Raw genomic sequence first — 21,341 nt, 5'->3', positions numbered from 1 at the left:
AGAGGTGGAAAAGAAGTGTTTTATGTGTTCTTTTCCTTTAGATCATTTTAAATTTCCCAAAGCTTTGTCCCCATGACAGTGCTCCCTTTTTCTAAAATTATACGACACTTGAACTAAGAATTTGATTCTGTGTCCAACTGAGAGCACTGTTGTTCCGTCTCTAAGTCTTCTCCGACTCTGCAACCCCATGGAGTGCAGCATGCCAGGCTCCTGTGTCCTTTGCTGTCTCCTGGAGTTTGCTCACATCCTTGCCCATTGAGTCGGTGATGCTATCTAATCATCTCATCTTCTGCTGCTCTCTTCTTCTTTAAAAGTCTTTAGCTAAGGGCTAAGGTGGTAGATCAGTATACCAGTTGGTGTTTGTGCCCTTCTCTGTTAGATTTGTGGTAGTAATATCTCTTTCATGAAATTGTCTTATTGCCTGAGTTATTTGGCAAATTACTTGAATTATTACACTTTTAATCATACAAGAATTTTTACATGTGACTTTGAAAAAGCACTTTCCTTTTTTCTTTTTCTCTCCCATTCTTTAGGAATAAGATGGTAGAATACTTGACAGATTGGGTTATGGGAACATCAAACCAAGCAGCAGATGACGATGTAAAATGTCTTACAAGGTAAAAAAAGAGAGAGAGGAAAGAAAAAGACTTTTACATATTAGTAGGTTTACTCTAGGCATTAGTACTACTTATTATAGTATGTGTACATATTAATTTATATTGAAATTGTTTGGGGGGATATCCAGCTCTTGCATTTGGATTATTTAAAGATATTAATCTTTATTGTTTCTTTTTAACTAAAAGATTTTCAGTAAAAAGTGAGTGTTGTTTGGAAAGTTTATGTTGTATATTTAGAAAAGATAGTCTGCAGTTGGAAAATAAGATATATAAGGCCTTAGATTGTTTTTATTTTTTGACCGGATAAAGATATTATTTGAAAAACTTAATTGTTTTGCGTCTTTCTGAAATGTAATTGCTTAAGATTGCTCTAATGATAAATACTTACTGCCATGTATCAGAAATATTTAAACATTATGAATTACATAATAGCTATTCATATATATTTCTTTGGCCAGGTTTGGTTCCACAGTACATGCTTTTAATTTAAGGTAGTCATTTAGCCAAGATTACTTTGTAGAAAGTTATTATTGCCCTTTGCCTGACTTGAAGTGTGTTTGTATTCTGGTCTCTGCATATTAGCTCATCGATTATTTGGGTTTTCATAGTAATTTGTTTAGGGCCTCCCTTATAGCTCAGTCAGTAAAGAATCTGCCTGCAGTGCAGGAGACCTGGGTTCAATTCCTGGATCAGGAAGATCCCCTGGAGAAGGAAGTGGCATCCCACTCTAATATTCTTGCCTGGAGAATCCCATGGATAGAGGAACCTGGCCGGCTACAGTCCATGGGGTCGCGAGTCAGACACGACTTAGTGACTAAAAAGAGAGAGAGAGAAATTTGTTTAATGAAATAGGTAGTTATGAAAATTCATGTCTGTTAGGAAGACATTTATTTGAGGGGAAGGTGAAGTGTAAGAACCTGAGAGATTTGTGGTCTTAAAATTTTTTTCTTCCTCAGAGATTTGGACCAGGCAAGCATGGAAGCAGTAGTCTCACTCCTGGCTGGTCTGCCGCTGCAGCCTGAGGAAGGAGATGGTGTGGAGTTGATGGAAGCCAAATCACAGTTGTTTCTTAAGTAAATTTCAGTTGCCAGAAATAAAAAGCAAAAAACAAAGCCCCACACACAACAAAATGAAGTGTAATTGAAATAGCAAATGATTATATTTAGAAAATGGACCTCATTGCCTCATTATTATGACCATCAGCTGCTGTCTCACAAAATACAGCACTTTCTTGAAGCAATAGTCCATATTTAGGGCCGGTATAAGAAAACAGCTGTGTTTTGTGGTTTTCCTAGAAAATATAATTTGATCAGTGAATTTTTATAGACAGTAAAACCCAGATCACCTCATAAAGTCATTGTCTTAATTATTTGGACCACTAATTTTTATATTCTGAAAATTAAACGTGATACATTTAACCGGGAAGCATTGCATCTATTTGGTACTTGTGTTATGAAATATGTACTGGACTTGATCAGGATAAAATCATATTCAACACAGAATACTACCTAATGAGCCATGCTGGCTGATTACCCCTAAGACTAGAGAGAAGCAGATGCTAGAGCCACTCGTGATGCACACGTGATGGTTTCAGAATGTCTGATTAGCTTTCTAGTTGATGTGTGTGGCCTTCATGGGTTAAGGGTCAGTATTTTTATTTCTCAGGTATTTCACATTGTTTATGAACCTTTTGAACGACTGTAGTGAAGTCGAAGATGAAAATGCACAAACAGGTGGCAGGAAACGTGGCATGTCTCGGAGGCTGGCATCACTGAGGCACTGCACAGTCCTGGCAATGTCAAACTTACTCAATGCTAACGTGGACAGCGGCCTCATGCACTCCATAGGTGAGATAAAATGAAAGGTTCATAGAGAAATTTAAAACCTAGAGAATCAGTATATAAGAAAAGTGAAATTACTTCAAAAAGACCATGTTAGTAAATTTGCATCTGTCTGTCCACATCAGGCTTAGGTTATCACAAAGATCTCCAGACAAGAGCTACGTTTATGGAAGTTTTGACAAAAATCCTTCAACAAGGCACAGAGTTTGACACACTTGCAGAAACGGTATTGGCAGATCGTTTTGAGAGACTGGTGGAGTTGGTCACGATGATGGGTGATCAAGGAGAGCTCCCTATAGCCATGGCTCTGGCCAATGTGGTTCCCTGTTCTCAGTGGGTAAGTTCATTGAGTTAAGAGGAGAAGAACAGTGCCTGGCAGAAAACAGATGCTTCAGAATTCATTCAGTGAGTTGTTTTTGAATTGAAGTATGAGGTGGGAGGGGGGTTCATGTTTGGGAACGCATGTAAGAATGAAAGATTTTAAAATTAAAAAAAAAAAAACTAAAAAAAATAAAAATAAAAATAACATAAATAAAAATAAAAATAAATTAAAAAATAAATAAATTGAAGTATGTATGCTCAGTCATGTCCAAGTCCTTGTGACTGTGGACTGTAGCCTGCTAGGCTGCTCTGTCTGTGGGGTTCTCCCAGCAGGAATGCTGGAGTGGGTGGCCGTGCCCTCCTGCAGAGGATCTTCCCAACCCAGGGATAAATTGAAGTATAGTTAATTTATAATGTTTTGGGTATACAGGAAAATGATTGAGTCATATGTATATGTATGTGTGTGTGTGTGTGTATATATGTATATATAATTAATACATCTTTTTCAGATTCCTTTCTATTATAGGTTATTACAAGATACTAGGTATAGTTCGTGGTGCTATACAGTAGGTCTTTGTTGTTTATCTGTTTTATATATATTAATGTGTATCCGTGAATTGAATTAATTGCTAAAACTTTTAGAGCTAGAAAAGCTTCAGATATTGCTTGAGCGATTTTCAGCTGTGGAAAGTGATCGGCTCTTTTAGCCCTCACAAGATTTCTTAATTATGAAGATCTTAACTTCTCATATTTAAGGTAAAAGTGAAACTCCTTACCTGACCCACTGAAAAATTCTGTCTGAACGCTCATCGAAATAAAATTAAAATCACTGATCTTGTCTGGTGTCTGCATTTGGTAAATGAGATAATTAGAATTAAATCTCATATTCAGTTGTTAGTAATGCTAGAACTAGAATTCAAGGCTTGTGCCTGCTTACTACCTCTAGGTCAGAACTCTTTCGTTTTTTTGAAGTGTTACACAATTTTTTAAAACTTCAGCACTCTTATTTGCATTTGAAATTATAACTTTGCAAAAGACATAATATGGCTATTTGGCATCTCTTAATAAAAAATTTTTCTAAAACCATATCATTTTTGCTAACAGACATACTAAACATTGTTGATTTTGGGCTTCCCTGGTGGCTCAGATGGTAAAGAATCTGCCTGCAGTGCAGGACACCCGGCTTTGATCTCTTGGATGGGAAGATCTCCTGGAGAAGGGAATGGCTACCTACTCCAGTATTGCGTGGAGAATTCCATGTACAGAGGAGCCTCACAGGCCACAGTCCATGGGGTTGCAGAGAGATGGACATGAAAGTGTTAGTTTCACTTTCACTTTCACTTCAGTTACATACTTGAGAAGGGTTGTCCCTTTTCATGTTAAAAAGCTGTTTAGTTTATACTGTACCAAAAGTGACTTCAGCTTAGCAAATTTTGTATAATAAGGTAACCTGTTGTTGCCTGTAAATATGTTTCTGCTTAAAAGCTATAGGATCTTACTCCTCATACTTAAAGTGAAACTCAGAGCCTTGATCTACAAGGCTCCATCCAGCCTGGGCCCTGCCTCTTCTCTCACGTCATCTTAGGCCGTTTTCCTTCTGGCTCACCAAACTTGAGCCCCACTGGCCATCAAATAGATTAAGCTTTTTTCTGCCCTTGAGCACCCTTGCTGCTGGTGCAACTGCCTACAGTGCTTATTCCCTGGCCTTTTGTTCTTCAAGTTTCAGGTCACATTTCACTTTCTACTGAGGTTTTTTCTGGTCATCCAATCAAAACCACACCCACAGTCATTTTATTCAATTGCTTGTTATATTTCCTTTGCAGCATTTATTTACTGCTTGAAATTATTTTATTTGATTGCTTGTTCTCATTCCACCGCAACATGAAGTACATGAGAGCCGAGCCCTTGTCTGTGTTGTTCACTGCAATAGTTCTGGGTCTTGGAGTCGAGCCTGACATATAACCATGACTTAGTAAGCGATTGTTTAATGAATAAAGATGGAATCTTACTTGTAGGGTGTTAGAAAAAGGAAGGTATTGAAATATTCTTGAAGGCTAACAACGTTCGTTCACAAATCTCCATTTATTTTGAAAATGGCTATTCTAAAACCTTTTAGCACCTACCTATAATTAGTACTAAAAATTCTCAGTAATTTTTTCAATAAAAAAGAATCAAAGTCCAAGAAGCTTTAATCACTTTGTTTTTCAGTAAATAGTTTCTTACATGTTTTATATATGTATTTTTTAGATTCTCATTGGTTGTTTATGTGTTTTACGTTAAGTGGACTTTTTTAAAAAGAGGACTTTTATATTAAGTCAGATCTATTAGAGCTATATCTAAAGGAGAACAAATAAAAAGATAACTTCAAAAAATTTTAAGTCTGTTTTGTAAATTTAAATTCTGATGCTTAAAGGTTTTTAGAATTTTACGGGGGAGGGATTAGAATGGAAAAAACATTTAGCACAGCAGTCTAAAAATAGTTCTATTTTGTAACTAAATCATCTCTGATAATTATTCTTGGCTTTAAAATGGAATCTAGTCAATTATGTATTATGTAACCATGGGAAGTATAGCAGAATACTGGGTCTTATTTGGCTTCCAATTATCTGTGGTTAAGAGTGTTACATTTTTTTCCTTTACTTAAATAACAGATGATAGTAATCCTGAGACCAGACAAGAATTAGAGGAGCTACAGGCCATGATCCTGACTTTGTTGTTAGGCCATCTTATTCTGGCTACCTCATTCTCTGTAAATCTCTTCCCAACTTTTGTGGTTAAACAATGATTTGCAATCAATTCATTTTTCTTATGTGTGCAAAAAATTATTTACTGTGGGGAATTTTGAGGGTTATCATTTAGGTACTAGATGGGAATTAGTTATGCATCCCCACTTGGTATATACATTTGGCTAATCTCCTGGTTCTGAATGCACTGCTTAGGTCTTTTTCCTGTCTTTCTGTAAATCCTGTAGTTTCTCCATTTTTGTTGTTTCTTTCCTAACCCATGATAAATGTTCGCTGAGTTTCCCTGACCATAGGAGAAAAGAGTAGAGCTCCGTGATCACCACAGTCTTATTCACTGTCATTGATTTTCTAGGAAAGTGATCTCTTCATATCAAATTCTCTGTCATCATCTTCTATTTCTACTTTTCCTTCATTATGTGATAGAATCTGAGCTGAATTCTGGATTTTTTCTGTCTGGTGGTAAACCTTTGGCCTCTCTTAGCTTCTTATCATTTAATTCTTAGAATTAATAGCTACTGTAGGTGTACAGAAGTAGTCATTTATCATAGACAAATGTGCATGGATAAATCCCAGGGGAAGAGTTAATCAGTCACCGTATACCTCAGTTCAACAGGTGGTTATCAGCTTTGAATTTGCCTTTCAGTTTCCTGCTTAAGGAAAAACTGAACTGTTTACACTAACACAATCTTACTTTGTTGTCAGGATGAACTTGCTCGCGTTCTAGTGACTCTGTTTGACTCTCGGCATTTACTCTACCAACTGCTCTGGAACATGTTTTCTAAGGAAGTAGAATTGGCAGACTCTATGCAGACTCTTTTCCGAGGCAACAGCTTGGCCAGTAAAATAATGACCTTCTGTTTCAAGGTTTCTATCCGTTTATCTTTTTTGAGGGGGGCGAGGGGAATGCAGAGGTATGCCAGACAGTGATTATGTACAGAATATACAGAGCAGAATGTCTTTTTTAATGCAAAATGTTTGAAGCAGGCATAGTAAATTCCTCCCTGTGTATTTCTTTAGGTATATGGTGCTACCTACCTGCAGAAACTCCTGGATCCTTTATTACGGATTGTGATCACCTCCTCTGATTGGCAGCATGTTAGCTTTGAGGTGGATCCTACCAGGTTTGTCATCCTCTCATTCGTAACAGCTCTCCATTTTTTTCATTACTGCCACCTGAGGCAAAGCCCTCATAATTTCTCCCCTTGATTCTTTAAAAGTTACGCACAAACACATTTTTCTTAAAGAAAAGCACTAATAACATTTAAGGTATCTTTGGCTATCACCTCTAGAGACAGCACTGTTACTAGTTAGGCTGTTCTGTCCTTTTTATAGTGTATTTACATGTATGTATTTCTAGTTGTAGAAACTATATTATAATGTGAGCACTTAATATAAATGTAACATTATATATATGGTTTTGCAACTTTTTTTTAACATAACCTTATGTCTTATTAACATCATTGTCAGTGTAGAAAGATTATGAATCTTAATCTTTTTAACTGCTGTGTAATATTTGTTTGGTTGGGCAATATCATTATTTAGCCAATATCATATTAATTATCATATTAATTCCATTGACTTTTGTAATAACTTTCTAATTATTATCCTAGCATTGTTGGTTGTTTTTTTTTTTGGCAGGTCATTTGCTATAGGAACTATTCTGAAACCTAAATTTTTTTGGTCACTTTTTTCTCAGAAACCATCAGTTGTTCCCAACTGACTCCCAAGAAAAAACACAGTCATCTGACTATAATCTGTATCACTGCTTGTCATTCTTTCTTGTCATCTCTGTTCTTTAACTCCAGTGAAATATGCGCGTTACACATTTTTAAAGTGACTTGACACGTGGGGCTCACTGGGATTAGAGTTGCCTAATAAGTAATATTCCCTTTTCCCCACCTAAGTTCAAAAACAGAAGGGCAGAGGGAGAGAAAAGGCGGGAGGGCAGCACCCAGCAATCAGCTCTTTCCTTTATTTCTGATAAAAATGATTAAAAAGTGGGACTTAAGATCTTGTACACACAAGATACATATAGGCTTGCTAGTACTTCACCTTGAATTAGAATCTTCCCCATCCCTTGCACAGCTGGGTAACTACAGGCATGCATCACAGAGGCTGGCAAGCTTTTTATCGTAAGTGGAGAGAAGACCAGAACATATCTTTTCTGTAGGCAGACAAAATTAGAATGGAGTGGATGGCACTGAACTGAGCATAGTTGACTCTTTTTTTTTTTTTAATCCATCTCACCATTCCTCCTATAATGAGGAGTGACTTGGGAGAAGGGAAAGAGGCCAAGGGGTAATGCAAGGTGCGTTTTAAAAACCACCATCTCCGTGAAGCTTTCTGCCTGTCCCCAAATGCCACCCATATACACAGACTACATGTGAACAGAGAAGCTATATCTCTTTCATGTTCTGCACCATCATTGTAACATTGAGTTGTGATAATGTGTTTATGAATTTATCTTCCCCTGGACTGTTGGCTCTTTTACATTTCATGTCTTCATGTCTTTCTATGAGTATTTAACATATCTAGCTTACAGTTGATATTTCATAAACATTTGTTGAATGAAATGCTAGACTGTTATGTTATGCTTGCTTTCTCTAAGCCACATCGCTTGTCTTTCAGTTAGGACCCTAAAAATTGTTTTATTTTTTATTTTCAGGTTCAGAGCTTCATGATGGTTTCTCTTCCTAAATAGTTTTATTTGGCCACTTTGTATCAGTTGGTGTTTCGGGCTTTGCCTCTGCTGAAGTGTCAACTGTAGTAACTAATCAGCTCTGGCACCTAAATTAACCAGTTGTTGTTGAAATACTTCAGTAGTTGTAGTTTAAAACTTCAAAGCAATGTTCTTTTAATGTCATCTTGTATTTTGTTACCTTTAAGCAATTTTACTTTCTAAAGGGTAAAAAATTACTTAGAGAGTGAACTAAATGCCTGAAAGAAATCTCCTGTACTAGGTAAATGCTTCAGTACAGAGAAGAGAACTAGATTACAAACTTGCTATATTCAGGTTACTTAAAATCAAACTGATGTTTTTCTGACATGTGGAGAGCTTAGAAGTTGACACTCCTATGTTCACAACAGGAAAAAGTTGAAAACAGAAAATCAGCAAATCATCTTAGATTCATCAGAGAATTGAAGGGCAATAAAGGGAAAACACTAGAGTGACAGCCAAATTCAGAAAATCCCATTTTACAGGGGGAAACTACTGCTGGAGTCAGTAACTGGTAGGAATGCTTAGACTGTAATTGACAAATTACTTGAGGTTGACTATGGGTTAGTTTCAGAAACTCTAGGGCGCCCTCTGTCTGAGGCACCCACACTTTGTGAGTTTGATCTCTAGAAACTCTTCCAGATTCTTATGCTGAAGATTGGAGAAAAGTTCCTTTGTGCTCTGGGCAGGGAAGGGGGAAAAGTAACCATTTTGGAATATGCCCATAGTGTTCTGTTCTCTCCTACAGAGGCCTGCCTTCGAGGGAAACTACGAGAGCCTAATCTGACCTATAGGATGGGCAGCTACCCAACTCCAGCTTCCTCTAGCCTTCTTGAGTCACATAAGAGGAGAAAAATAGCTAAGAAATGCTTCTGAAGGTCACAGCCCAGGGACTCTGGCCCAAGAAAATAATGGAGATATAAACATAAGATTGTAGACTGCTTCCCCTCCCTAGGAGCTCACTACTACATCAGTAGGACTCCAAAGTATTAATACTGGGTTACAATAGAGAGCTGCAAACAGACACTCTAAGAAGAAATTCCTACGGAAACCCAGACAATTCGGTAGATAAAAAATAAGGACACTGGAGGAAATCAACACCTACAGCAAACATGAAACATAAAACACAAGCCAAGTCCTAGCCAGATGAACATAGAATCTTCCGCTAAAGACCTCTTTATCTCTGTTCCTGCTACCCATTATGGCTTGGATCTTTTAACAAAAAATTACAAAGCATACTAAAAAGCAATAAAAATCATAATCTGTAGAGACAAAGCAAGCATAAGAACTAGATTCAGATGTAACAGATTTTGGAATTACCAGATCAGGAATTTAGAATAACTATAAATAATATGTTAAGGGCTCTAACAGAAAAAAGTGGACAACATGCAAGAACAGATAGGTGATTTAAATAGAGAGATGGAAACTCTAAAAAAGAGTCAAAGGAAATGCTGGAAATCAAGAACATTATAATAGAAAGGAAAAATGCCTTCAGATGGGCTTTATCAGTAGATTGAACACAACTGAGAAAAGAATTCAGTTCAGTTCAGTCACTCAGTCGTGTCCAACTCTTTGCGACCCCATGAACCACAGCACACCAGGCCTCCCTGTCCATCACCAATTCCCAGAGTTCATCCAAACCCATGTCCATTGAGTCGGTGATGCCATCCAACCATCTCCTCCTCTATCATCCCCTTCTCTTCCTGCCCTCAACCTTTCCCAGCATCAGGGTCTTTTCAAATGAGTCAGATCTTCGCATCAGGTGGCCACAGTATTGGAGTTCCAGCTTCAACATCAGTCCTACCAATGAACACCCAGGACTGATCTCCTTTAGGATGGACTGGTTGGATCTCCTTGCAGTCGAAGGGACTCTCAAGAGTCTTCTCCAACACCACAGTTCAGAAACATCGATTCTTCAGCGCTCAGCTTTCTTTATAGTCCAACTCTTACATCCATACATGACCACTGGAAAAACCATAGCCTTGACTAGATGGACCTTTGTTGGCAAAGTCATGTCTCTGCTTTTGAATATGCTATCTAGGTTGGTCATAGCTTTCCTTCCAAGGAGTAAGCGTCTTTTAATTTCATGGCTGCAATCATCATCTGCAGTGATTTTGGAACCCAAAAAAATAAAGTCAGCCACTGTTTCCCCAGCTATTTCCCATGAAGTTATGGGGCCAGATGCCATGATCTTAGTTTTCTGAATGTTGAGTTTTAAGCCAACTTTTTCACTCTCTTCCTTCATTTTCATCAAGAGGCTTTTTAGTTCCTCTTCACTTTCTGCCATAAGTGTGGTGTCATCTGCATATCTGAGGTTATTGATATTTCTCCCGGCAATCTTGTTGCCAGCTTGTGCTTCTTCCAGCCCAGCGTTTCTCTTGATGTACTCCCCATGTAAGTTAAATAAGCAGAATGACAGTATACAGCCTTGACGTACTCCTTTCCCTATTTGGAACCAGTCTGTTGTTCCATGTCCAATTCTAACTGTTGCTTCTTGACCTGTATACAGGTTTCTCAAGAGGCAGGTCAGGTGGTCTGGTATTCCCATCTCTGTCAGAATTTTCCACAGTTTATTGTGATCCACAGTCAAAGGCTTTGGCATAGTTAATAAAGCAGAAGTAGATGTTTCTCTGGAACTCTCTTGCTTTTTCAATGATCCAGCAGATGTTAGCAATTTGATCTCTGGTTCCTCTGCCTTTTCTAAAACCAGCTTGAACATCTGGAGGTTTATGGTTCACATATTACTGAAACCTGGCTTGGAGAATTTTGCGCATTACTTTACTAGCGTGTGAGATGAGTGCAGTTGTGTGGTAGTTTGAGCATTCTTTGGGATTGGAATGAAAACTGACCTTTTCCAGTCCTGTGGCCTCTGCTGAGTTTTCCAAATTTGTAGCACTTTCACAGCATCATCTTTCAGGATTTGAAATAGCTCAACTGGTATTCCATCACCTCCACTAGCTTTGTTCATAGTGATGCTTCCTAAGGCCCGCTTGACTTCACATTCCAGGATATCTGGCTCTAGGTGAGTGATCATACCATCGTGATTATCTGGGTCGTGAAGATCTTTTTTGTACAGTTCTTCTGTGTATTCTTGCCACCTCTTCTTAATATCTTCTGCTTCTTTTAGGTCCATACCATTTCTGTCCTTTATTGTGCCCATCTTTGCATGAAATGTTCCCTTGGTATCTCTAATTTTCTTGAAGAGATCTCTAGTCTTTCCCATTCTGTTGTTTTCCTCTATTTCTTTTCATTGATCGCTGAGGAAGGCTTTCTTATCTCTCCTTGCTGTTCTTTGGAATTCTGCATTCAGATGCTTATGTCTTTCCTTTTCTCCTTTGCTTTTCACTTCTCTTTTTTTCACAGCTATTTGTTAGGCCTCTTCAGACAGCCATTTTGCTTTTTTGCAATTCTTTTTCTTGGGGATGGTCTTGATTCCTGTCTCCTGTACAAAATTAGTGAACTTAAAGATATGTCAGTAGAAATTTTGAAAACTGAAATGCAAAGAAAAAGAAAAACTTAAAGTACATCTTATCAGAATGTGTGGAAGGTAGTGAAATGTAGTATTTAGAGCATTAAATGCATATATTAGAAAAGGAGGACCTAAAATGAATGGCCTAAACTTTCACTTTAAAAAACTAGAGAAAGTTCAGTATAAACCTAACTGAACAGAAGGAAAGAAATAAAAATTAGGTTAGAAATCAATGAAATTAAAAACAGGAAACCAATAGGATAAATAAAACCTGATTGTTTGAAAATCGGAGGGAAAATTTTTTACACACACGAGCACTTAAATAATTAGATATGAAGCTTCATTATAGATCAGAATTAATGGAATAGCCAGTGAGTTATCATTGGCATGTGAGAAGCAGGAGGGCTTAGATCTTTTAGAGGGACATTTGAAAGAGTCTGAAGCATACCTGCTGCTGGTATGCTTTTTTTTTAATTAAGAAAAAGTTCCCACAAAGACTAGACAAGAATGTCAAGGTTTCTAAGACTCTCTTCTGGCCCTATTAATAAATTGTGAATTTTTTCTTTCATACTACAAAGCTCCTATACCTTCCATATTTCAGATTCGACTTACTGTTGTAGCTTCTTAAGTGATCTCCCTGCATACAAATCCGCATATCTCTTTTTAGTTATCATGTATCCCAAATTCATTTTCTGCCTCTGGCTTCTCTGCAACGTTTGCCATGTGAATTAATCATGTCTCTCTCTGGTTTGCTATTTTTGTCTTTTATATTGTCGAATAATTGTACTTGTTACTTGGTGTGTACTTGTCTTTCCCCTCTTTGAGAAACTCAAAGGCCAATTACTGTTGAATCCTCACCATGTGGCCTTAAGATGGCAAATAGTAGATGTGTGGTAAATATTTATTGGATTGAATTGAGTGCTTGCCCTGCCTTCCACTTTCTGAACTGCCCTTCTTTTTGCCTGTGCAAATTCTCTCCCTCCTTTAGAACTCACCCAGCCCACGAAATCTTTCCTGCCCATAGTCTACATTCATTTCTAAACTCTTACTGTATCCATATGCTGCATTACATAGTGAGCTGCAGGGAATCTGGGGTGGTGATTTCAGTCTCCCAAACTTTTATGTAATACGTAAACTAGTATAGAAATAGGACATTACTAGTTAAGAGATTGACAACGAATATTTACTCAATGATTATTTTGGTAAGGTACCTTGCTAGTTTTTAAGAGGACAAAGATGAATACATCCTTCAAGGAGCTTACAGTTTTGTAGGGGAGATAAGGCATATAACAAGTAGTTAAGTACTGACTTTCATAGGGAATGTGTTTTGAAGAGTTCAAATTATACCAGTTGGGCAGCTCCAGTAAAGGTTTGTGGACTTGACAGCCATGGAGTATAATTTACTCTTTTGTGGTGCTGTGCTTAGTTGCTCAGTTGTGTCCGGCTCTGCGATGCCATGGACCATAGCCCGCCAGGCTCATCTGTTCATGGGGATTCTCCAGGCAAGAATACTGGAGTAGGTTGCCATGCCCTCCTTCAGGGCAAGTGAAAGTTGCTCAGTTGTGTCCGACTGTTTGCGACCCCATGGACTATAGAGTCTGTGGAATTCTCCAGGCCAGAATACTAGGGTGGGTAGCCTTTGCCTTCTCCAGATCTTCCAAACCCAGGGGTGGAACCCAGGTCTCTTGCATCACAGGTGGATTCTTTACCAGCTGAGCCACCAAGGAAGCCCAAGAATACTGCAGTGGGTAGCCTATCCCTTCTCCAACGGATCTTCCCAACCCAGGAATCTAACTGGGGTCTCCTGCATTGCAGGTGGTTTCTTTGCTAACTGAGCTATCATGAAAAATAGGCATTATAATTGATGAAAAAAATTGAGCCTCAGAGAGATGAAATACCTTGATCAAGGTCAATAAGTGGTAGAGCTGAAATTTAAACCTAGTAAGTCTGCTTTCTGAACATCTGCCTTTAATCATAGAACCAAGACTTTAGAATCGTACAAAGAGGGCCTTTCCTGGCAGTGCAGTGGTTACTCCATGCTTCCACTGTAGGGAGCATAAGTTTGGGGTGAGGGAACTAAGATCTCACATGCTGCATGGGGTGGCCAAAGAAATAAATTGAGTCGCTCAGTTGTGTCCGATTCTTTGCGACCCCATGGATGGCAGCACGCCAGGCCTCACTGTCCATCACCAACTCCCAGAGTTTACTCAGACTCATGTCCATTGAGTCGGTGATACCATCCAACCATCTCATCCTCTGTTGTCCTCTTCTCCTCCTGCCTTCAATCTTTCCCAGCATCAGGGTCTTTTCAAATGAGTCAGTTCTTTGCACCAGGTGGCCAAAGTATTGGAGTTTTAGCTTCAGCATCAGCCCTTCCAATGACTATTCAGGACTGATTTCCTTTAGGATGGACTGGTTGGATCTCCTTGCAGTCCAAGGGACTCTCAAGAGTCCTCTCCTGTACCAGTTCAAAAGCATCAATTCTTCAGTGCTCAGGTTTCTTTACAGTCCAACTCTTCACGTACATATGTGACTACTGGAAAAACCATAGCTTTGACTAGATGGACCTTAGTCGGCAAAGTAAAGTCTCTGTTTTTTAATATGCTGTCTAGGTTGGTCATAACTTTCCTTCCAAGGAGTAAGTGTCTTTTAATTTCATGGCTACAGTCAACATCTGCAGTGATTTTGGAGCCTAAAAAGCTAAAGTCTGTCACTGTTTCCACTGTTTCCCCATCTATTTGCCATGAAGTGATGGGACTGGATGCCATGATCTTAGTTTTCTGAATGTTGAGTTTTAAGCCAGCTCTCCTGTTTCACTTTCATCAAGAGGCTCTTTAGTTCTTCTTCGCTTCCTGCCATAAGGGTGGTGTCGTCTGCATATCTGAGGTTATTGATATTCCTCCTGGCAATCTTGATTCCAGCTTGTGCTTCCAGCCCAGTGTTTCTCATGATGTACTCTGTATATAAGTTAAATAAGCAGGGTGACAATATACAGCCTTGACGTACTCCTTTTCCTATTTGGAACCAGCCTGTTGTTCCATGTCCAGTTCTAACTGTTGCTTCCTGACTTCCAGGTTTCTCAAGAGGCAGGTCAGGTGGTCTGGTATTCCCATCTCTGTCAGAATTTTCCACAGTTTATTGTGATCCACACAGTCAAAGGCTTTGGCATAGTCAATAAAGCAGAAATAGATGTTTTTCTGGAACTCTCTTGCTTTTTTGATGATCCAGCAGATGTTAGCAATTTGATCTCTGGTTCCTCTGCCTTTTCTAAATAAATTTCCGTAAATAAATAATAATAAATAAATAAATTACCTTAAAAAATAGTCTTACAGAAGAATTAGCAACACTAATTGGTTGTGGGGAGTAATGGACTACTGTAGACAGTAACGACATCAGCAGTTCCTGAACGACCTGATTGAAGCAGTAATTGTACCATTGACAACATGGGGAACACAGAATAAGACGTTTAAGTATGAGGAAAAAATCAGCTAATTTGGAGCAAACTAAGTTTTAGGTACAGACAGGAGAAATACCTAGAAGTTAGAGATATCAGGCTTGATAGGAAAGGAGGTTCAAAATAGGGCCTGAATGGTCCCAAAATATTGAAAGCATGTCAGCTTTATTGAAATCATGGAAAATAAAAGTTTAAAATGTGAGATGCCCTTTCCTCAGTTCAGTTCAGTTCAGTTCAGTCGCTCAGTCGTGTCCGACTTTTTGCGACCCCATGAATCGCAGCACGCCAGGCCTCCCTGTCTATCACCAGCTCCTGGAGTTCACTCAGACTCACGTCCATCGAGTCCGTGATGCCATTCAGCCATCTCATCCTCTGTTGACCCCTTCTCCTCCTGCCCCCAATCGCTCCCAGCATCAGAGTTTTCCAGTGAGTCAAGTCTTTGCATGAGGTGGCCAAAGTACTGGAGTTTCAGCTTTAGCATCATTCCTTCCAAAGAAATCCCAGGGCTGATCTCCTTCAGAATGGACTGGTTGGATCTCCTTGCAGTCCAAGGGACTCTCAAGAGTCTTCTCCAACACCACAGTTCAAAAGCATCAATTCTTCGGTGCTCAGCCTTCTTCACAGTCTACTAGATGGACAAAAAAAAATTTTTTTATTAAAAATCCTGTATTTAAAAAAAAAAATCCTGTCTTAAATTTGTTAAGATATAGGAGGATAATTGGGCTTCCCCAGTGACACAGTGGTAAAGAATCCACGCAAATGCAGGAGATGCAAGAGACATGGGTTTGATCCGTTGGTGGGGAAGATCCCCTGAAAGAGGAAATGGCAATCCACTCTGGTATTCTTGCTGAAAAATCTCTTAGAGGAGTCTGACAGGCTACAGTCCATGGAGTTGCAAAGACTAGGACATAACTTAGTGGCTAAACAACAACAAGAGTTTTTATACACAGTTCTCAAAATTGCCTTTTTCTTTTTTTTTAAATAATTGGTTTGTTGAAATCAGGATTCCAGAAAAGTCTCAACATTGCATTTAGCTGAATATCTCTTTAAGGAGTCTCTTTTAAAGAATATGTCTGTTAGTTTGTTTGCTTTTAACTGGTTTTGCTTTTTTTTTTTTCTTTTGGTAGGTTAGAACAGTCAGAGAGCCTTGAGGAAAACCAGCGAAACCTCCTTCAAATGACTGAAAAGTTCTTCCATGCCATCATCAGTTCCTCCTCTGAATTTCCCCCTCAGCTACGAAGTGTGTGCCACTGTTTGTACCAGGTATGCTTAAGGTTAGAGATTATCATTATTAGTCCATAGCTACATTTAAAAGAATGCTTTACCAAAGAGGGGTTTAGCTGCTAAACCAGCTGCTGATAGTGGGTGATTGATAATACTGAATCAGTTTGGATGAATACTACATTAAGAACTGTTTAAATTGGCTTTAAAAATACAAAGTAGTTTAATGGGGTACTTTAAAAATAATACATTTTCCTTGCATTGAGAACAAGTTTAAAATGCACCAATCTACTGGGTATAGTAGATGTGATTCAAGTTAGATATGTTACACAGTTTTTGTTGCTGATTTTATCTTTAACCTGAATTATTCATGGGGTCTTTCACCTATGAGGTCAGTCTTTTCCTCGCTTTTTGTTTTGTGAAATGCTTAATCTCTGATTTTGATTTCTTCTCTTAAATTAATTTCTTTAATTAATTTCTTCTCCTAAATTAAACTATTGGGTTTGTGTCAGGTTTCCCCAGGACAAGCTGATGTTTATTTTATATAGAATGCTACTTACATTGCATCATCATTCACATCCAGTTATTAGACTTTCAGCCCTAGAACTGCAGGCAATGCTTCTGAGTTCAGATGTTCACAGTCATCCCCTACTTGCTGAGGAAATTACACCTGTGTTCTATTATGGCTTCCACAATATTTTTGATTGGCATATGCAGCTTCAGAAATGGTTTAATCACTCCAAGGAAGATTAGTGCAAATCCACATTAGCCTGTTAAAACTGATTCTGGAAGAAACATTAGTGGATCTGGAGTTTGGGATAAGGCCAGGTGTAGGATAAAGAATTTATGCATTTACCAAAACCCATACCTTTTGTGTCTTTTTCTTTGCAGAGTTATCCCCAGCCATTTGTTTTTAGCACAGGGCTTCAGTTGCTTGGAGACATTAGCAAGATCAGTGAAATCATCCTTTTAAAAAGCTGTTTCAGGCTGCTCTGTGTGAATTTCCCCCCTCATTGCTATTTATAAAGATGTATCTGCTGTATCTATAAAAAAATGTTTCATCATATTCATAGATGATGAAAAGCATACTTAGTGTTAAAACTCTCTTAATTCATCATGACTTTTCCTGCCTTTTTCAGAATAGCTTGAGGGAGCTTAGGAGAGCCCCATATGAATTTTGCAGGTAGTTAAATCTGAAACCAGAAGGTAGTTTATAGTATGAAATCTAATTTAGTAAATAACATCTTAAGTTTGGGCATTATTCAGGTTTCTCTTTAAGTCCGGTTCAGTCCTTCTTCTGTTGATAAAACTAGGCAGACTAGAAATGGTAAACACATGTTAAAAATAGTCTGGACCAACTTCTTGGTTGGCCTAATAATAACTTTTCAGAGAGCAAATGAATTTCTAAAGTGGCAGGGGCTTTGACTTTAGTTGGTTAAAAGTGATTGACTACAATTAAAAGAGTATTGACTACCTGGTTACATATATGGTCTAGTAGATTTTCATAGAAATTCTTCATGTAGTTGTCTCCCTAAGAAAAAAATTTTATATCATTAGCAGCCTTGGAAAAGGAAAAAAGAACTAAGTGCTTGGCACTTAGTAAGTACTTAGGAAATATTTAATGAAGGAATAAATTACCCAGTTCCTCCCACCCAAGTAAACAAGATTCTTGCCAACTTTCATAGTTAGGAAGGGAAGGAGGTAGTAAAAATAATGCAGAAAATAAAGCCAGGTGATAATTGGTGGCTTATTAACCACTATGTGTTGTGCTTTTTAAAACATTCCATAATACAGTATCCCATATTACAACAGACCTGAATCATTATATTAAAATTTCACATACAATTATTCTTCTTAAGAATATTATTTAAATGTTAGTGCAGTTTTTGGAATTGTTGGATAAACTTATTATTGGAATGTACAGTACTATAGAGGATAGATGTGCTATGTTATTTATAAATAAGGGTTTGTTTTTTAATAAGTGACTGATAATGGGAAATTTTACATTTGCTAATTAAAAAAGAAAAATAAACTTAGATCTCAAGATATTCTTTCATTGAGTCTCCTTGCAAATGTAGTTTTTCCCCTTAGTTTGCTCTTTTATTTTTATTCATCTTCCATCTTCTGGCTTTTCTTTGCCCTTTTGATTTTGGCAGTAACATAATGGTACCTTTGTACTTTTATGTTCTGTTGGGAGGGATAGTAGTCCATTGTTTTTTTTTCCCTCTAGTAAATATGTCTCCTGCTTTGGGACCTGCTAGGGAAAATTTGAAAGCTATGTGAGTACATTGCTAGCTAATAAATTTCTCTGAGCTTTAGGTCTTTTTACTGGAGTTAGTATTTTTGACTGTTAAACCTTTTTAAAATCATGCTTTACCTAGCTCTTTCATTTTATATGCCTCCTTACTTAGCGGTCTGGGTTAAGGTTATATCGGAATGGCCATGTGTTAGATTTATAACTGAGACATTTTTTCATGTGTTTATTTCCACGTTCATCCTGATAGTTTTGGAATAATGAGAAAGTATTCCCAGAGTGGATATTTTCCTAAGTTGTGGTGAGAGAATTCTGAGAAAGAGCTAAATATAATTCTAAACAAATGTCATCTTTTCCTGGCAAATCTACTTCTCCAAACAGTAGTTTACAGAAAAATTTTAAGGCTATAATTGCTAGTTGTATACCATGATTGAAAACAAAAAGTATACAGAACTGCATTTTTGTGATAAATTGGGTTACTCGTGCTTTTAGTCTAAAGTTTGAATCAAAGCTCTTTGAGATAAGGACTATGTCTTCTTGTTTGCTGTCTTCCAGTGCTTAGAATGGGTATCTAGCAATTAGGTGCACAGTAACTACTTGGATGAGTGAATGGATGGATGGATGTACAAATCAAACTAACTTTAAATCTCAAGTTACAATGTTGAATCATAGAAATCCTGGAATAAAATGCCTTGTATGGTAGATTGAAGAATTCTAATTTGTTTTCAAAATATTTTAAAAGTAATTTTTTTTAACTTTTAATTTTTTATTGGGAGAGAGAAAACAATTATTGTTAGCAACGATTAACAATGTTATGATGGTTTCTGGTGAACAGTGAGGGGACTCAGCCACACGTATACATGTATCCATCTCCCCTAAACTCCCCTTCCATCCAGGCTGCTACAGAACATTGAGCAGAGTTCCCTGTGCTGTATAGTAGGTCCTTGTTGGTAATCCATTTCAAATATAGCTGTGTGTATGTGTCCATCTTTTAATTTTAATAGAGCTCCTTGGCCTAGAAATGACTCCGAGAGTTGAAACCAATATGTCTCTGGATTTGAGAGGCTTTTGGTGATGGTTTTTTGTTTGAGACATTCTGATAAATGGTGAAATCTGTGAGAAATTTTAAGCAGGCTTACAGTTTTATTCTATGATTTTCTCTGCAGTTTCTTCACTTTGATATTAATGCTTATTTCTAGTTGAGCTGATAACATTCTTTTCCCAAATGTTGCAGAGCTTTTAACCTTCTCTGGTTAGAACTTTTTCAGGAAGCAGCCTGCAAACAAAAATAAGTGAAATTTTAAGAGTAATCTTTCTTAAAAGAGAGAGACTTTTATTTTTCTATTGTATTTAGTCATTTAATGTTTATTTTTTAATCAGTAGTATTATGAGTTCAGTATCAACTATTGAAAAAAGAACTTTTAAGTCAATTGAAGGATACACAGAGAAGTATATATAAATATATGTAAATCAAGAAAAATTACGTAGACACATAGAAGTATTTTTAGAGTATGATCTACTTGTAATGAAGATTTTATATAAAATTCATCAAAAGCTAGGAATTAACTGAAATGTAAATATTAAATATCCTCAGTTCATTTGAGGAGAAATTTTCTGCGATTTATAGCCAGAAATAGTAGATATGATTGTCTCCACATTTCTTGCTATTTATTTAGTGCTTTGGCTTAAAGACATAATAAAGATTAAAATCCAGAAGTAAAATTTGTCCCTCAAAATTCAGTTGATTTCTAATTTTTTGTTGATTCCATTTGTGTTACATTTTGATCGTGTAATTTTATGTACAAGCCAACATTGTTTTTGTTGCTGTATGTAGTTGGTGCTGTGACTTGTTTGTGCTCATCTCTGTTCTGTAGGCAACTTGCCACTCCCTACTGAATAAAGCTACAGTAAAAGAAAAAAAGGAAAACAAAAAATCAGTAAGTTTGGAGAACTTTTTTTTAGCTGTTTCTTTCAAAGCAAAACAAAAAATCTTTTGCTGTTTGTTAAGAACATCTTCACTTCAGCCTATTTGACCTTCACTGTAAAATCATTCTACTAATTCTGGCACAAAATAGCTTTCATTTCAATTAACCCTGGAATTAAGTTACATTGAAACATCTCTGTGTTCCTTTGGTTTGATTTATCCCAAAGGCATTTTGGGGGCATTTGGTGCATTTGATATCCCTGGTCTAATTTTATTATTGTTATTTTAAAAATTATAAATGAATGCAAAAGAAACTTAATTTCAAGGCCTTAGGAAATGCTGACTCTCTTCATTCTTGCTTCTTGTTTGCAGGTAATGTGAGTGATTTAACTAGAGATGAAAGTTTTTCTTAATTGCTAGAAGTACATAGAAGGAAACTGTCACTTTCTAAATCTTAACTAAAAGTAGCTAAATTTTATTTTTTACTTAGATTTTTATCTGGACAGTCTCAGCCAGGATTTAGATAATTGTTCTTAGCTTATAAAAATTCTTATGGTGAAACAAAACCACTTTTACCTTAGAGAAAATCTTTATAAGCGATTGGGACTGAGAATATAGTACTTTTGAAATAAAGAAAAGCAATGAGTCTTTATTTATAGAGAAACACCTCATTTGCAAACATGATACGCATGTACTACCTGCTTCTGTAAACTTGCCCTAATTTAAAAGGAAGAAAATTACAGTAGTCATAATTATTTTCTTCTGTCAGATGAAATTTGT

At 37.2% G+C, this 21,341-nt stretch overlaps 1 protein-coding gene across 10 annotated transcripts in view; it reads left to right on the top strand.

The window, feature by feature from the left end:
• The window catches only part of NF1 (neurofibromin 1), a 254,089-nt gene that overhangs the window by 123,481 nt on the left and 109,267 nt on the right, over positions 1–21,341 (top strand). For 9 of the 10 annotated variants that reach the window (XM_069602905.1, XM_069602904.1, XM_069602901.1 and 6 more), the window contains 8 exons: positions 534–617; positions 1,574–1,690; positions 2,283–2,464; positions 2,584–2,795; positions 6,226–6,387; positions 6,541–6,644; positions 16,290–16,425; positions 20,512–20,574. In XM_069602905.1, the coding sequence (XP_069459006.1) occupies positions 534–617; positions 1,574–1,690; positions 2,283–2,464; positions 2,584–2,795; positions 6,226–6,387; positions 6,541–6,644; positions 16,290–16,425; positions 20,512–20,574 (1,060 nt within the window). The remainder of the gene's footprint in view (positions 1–533; positions 618–1,573; positions 1,691–2,282; positions 2,465–2,583; positions 2,796–6,225; positions 6,388–6,540; positions 6,645–16,289; positions 16,426–20,511; positions 20,575–21,341) is intronic. The other variant, XM_069602902.1, reaches the window with a different exon arrangement.

Source organism: Ovis canadensis, chromosome 11 (genome assembly GCF_042477335.2).
Source record: "Ovis canadensis isolate MfBH-ARS-UI-01 breed Bighorn chromosome 11, ARS-UI_OviCan_v2, whole genome shotgun sequence".
NCBI classification, from domain to species: domain Eukaryota; kingdom Metazoa; phylum Chordata; class Mammalia; order Artiodactyla; family Bovidae; genus Ovis; species Ovis canadensis.
Note: the sequence above shows the minus strand (reverse complement) of the source record. Positions and strands in the feature narration are given on the sequence as shown.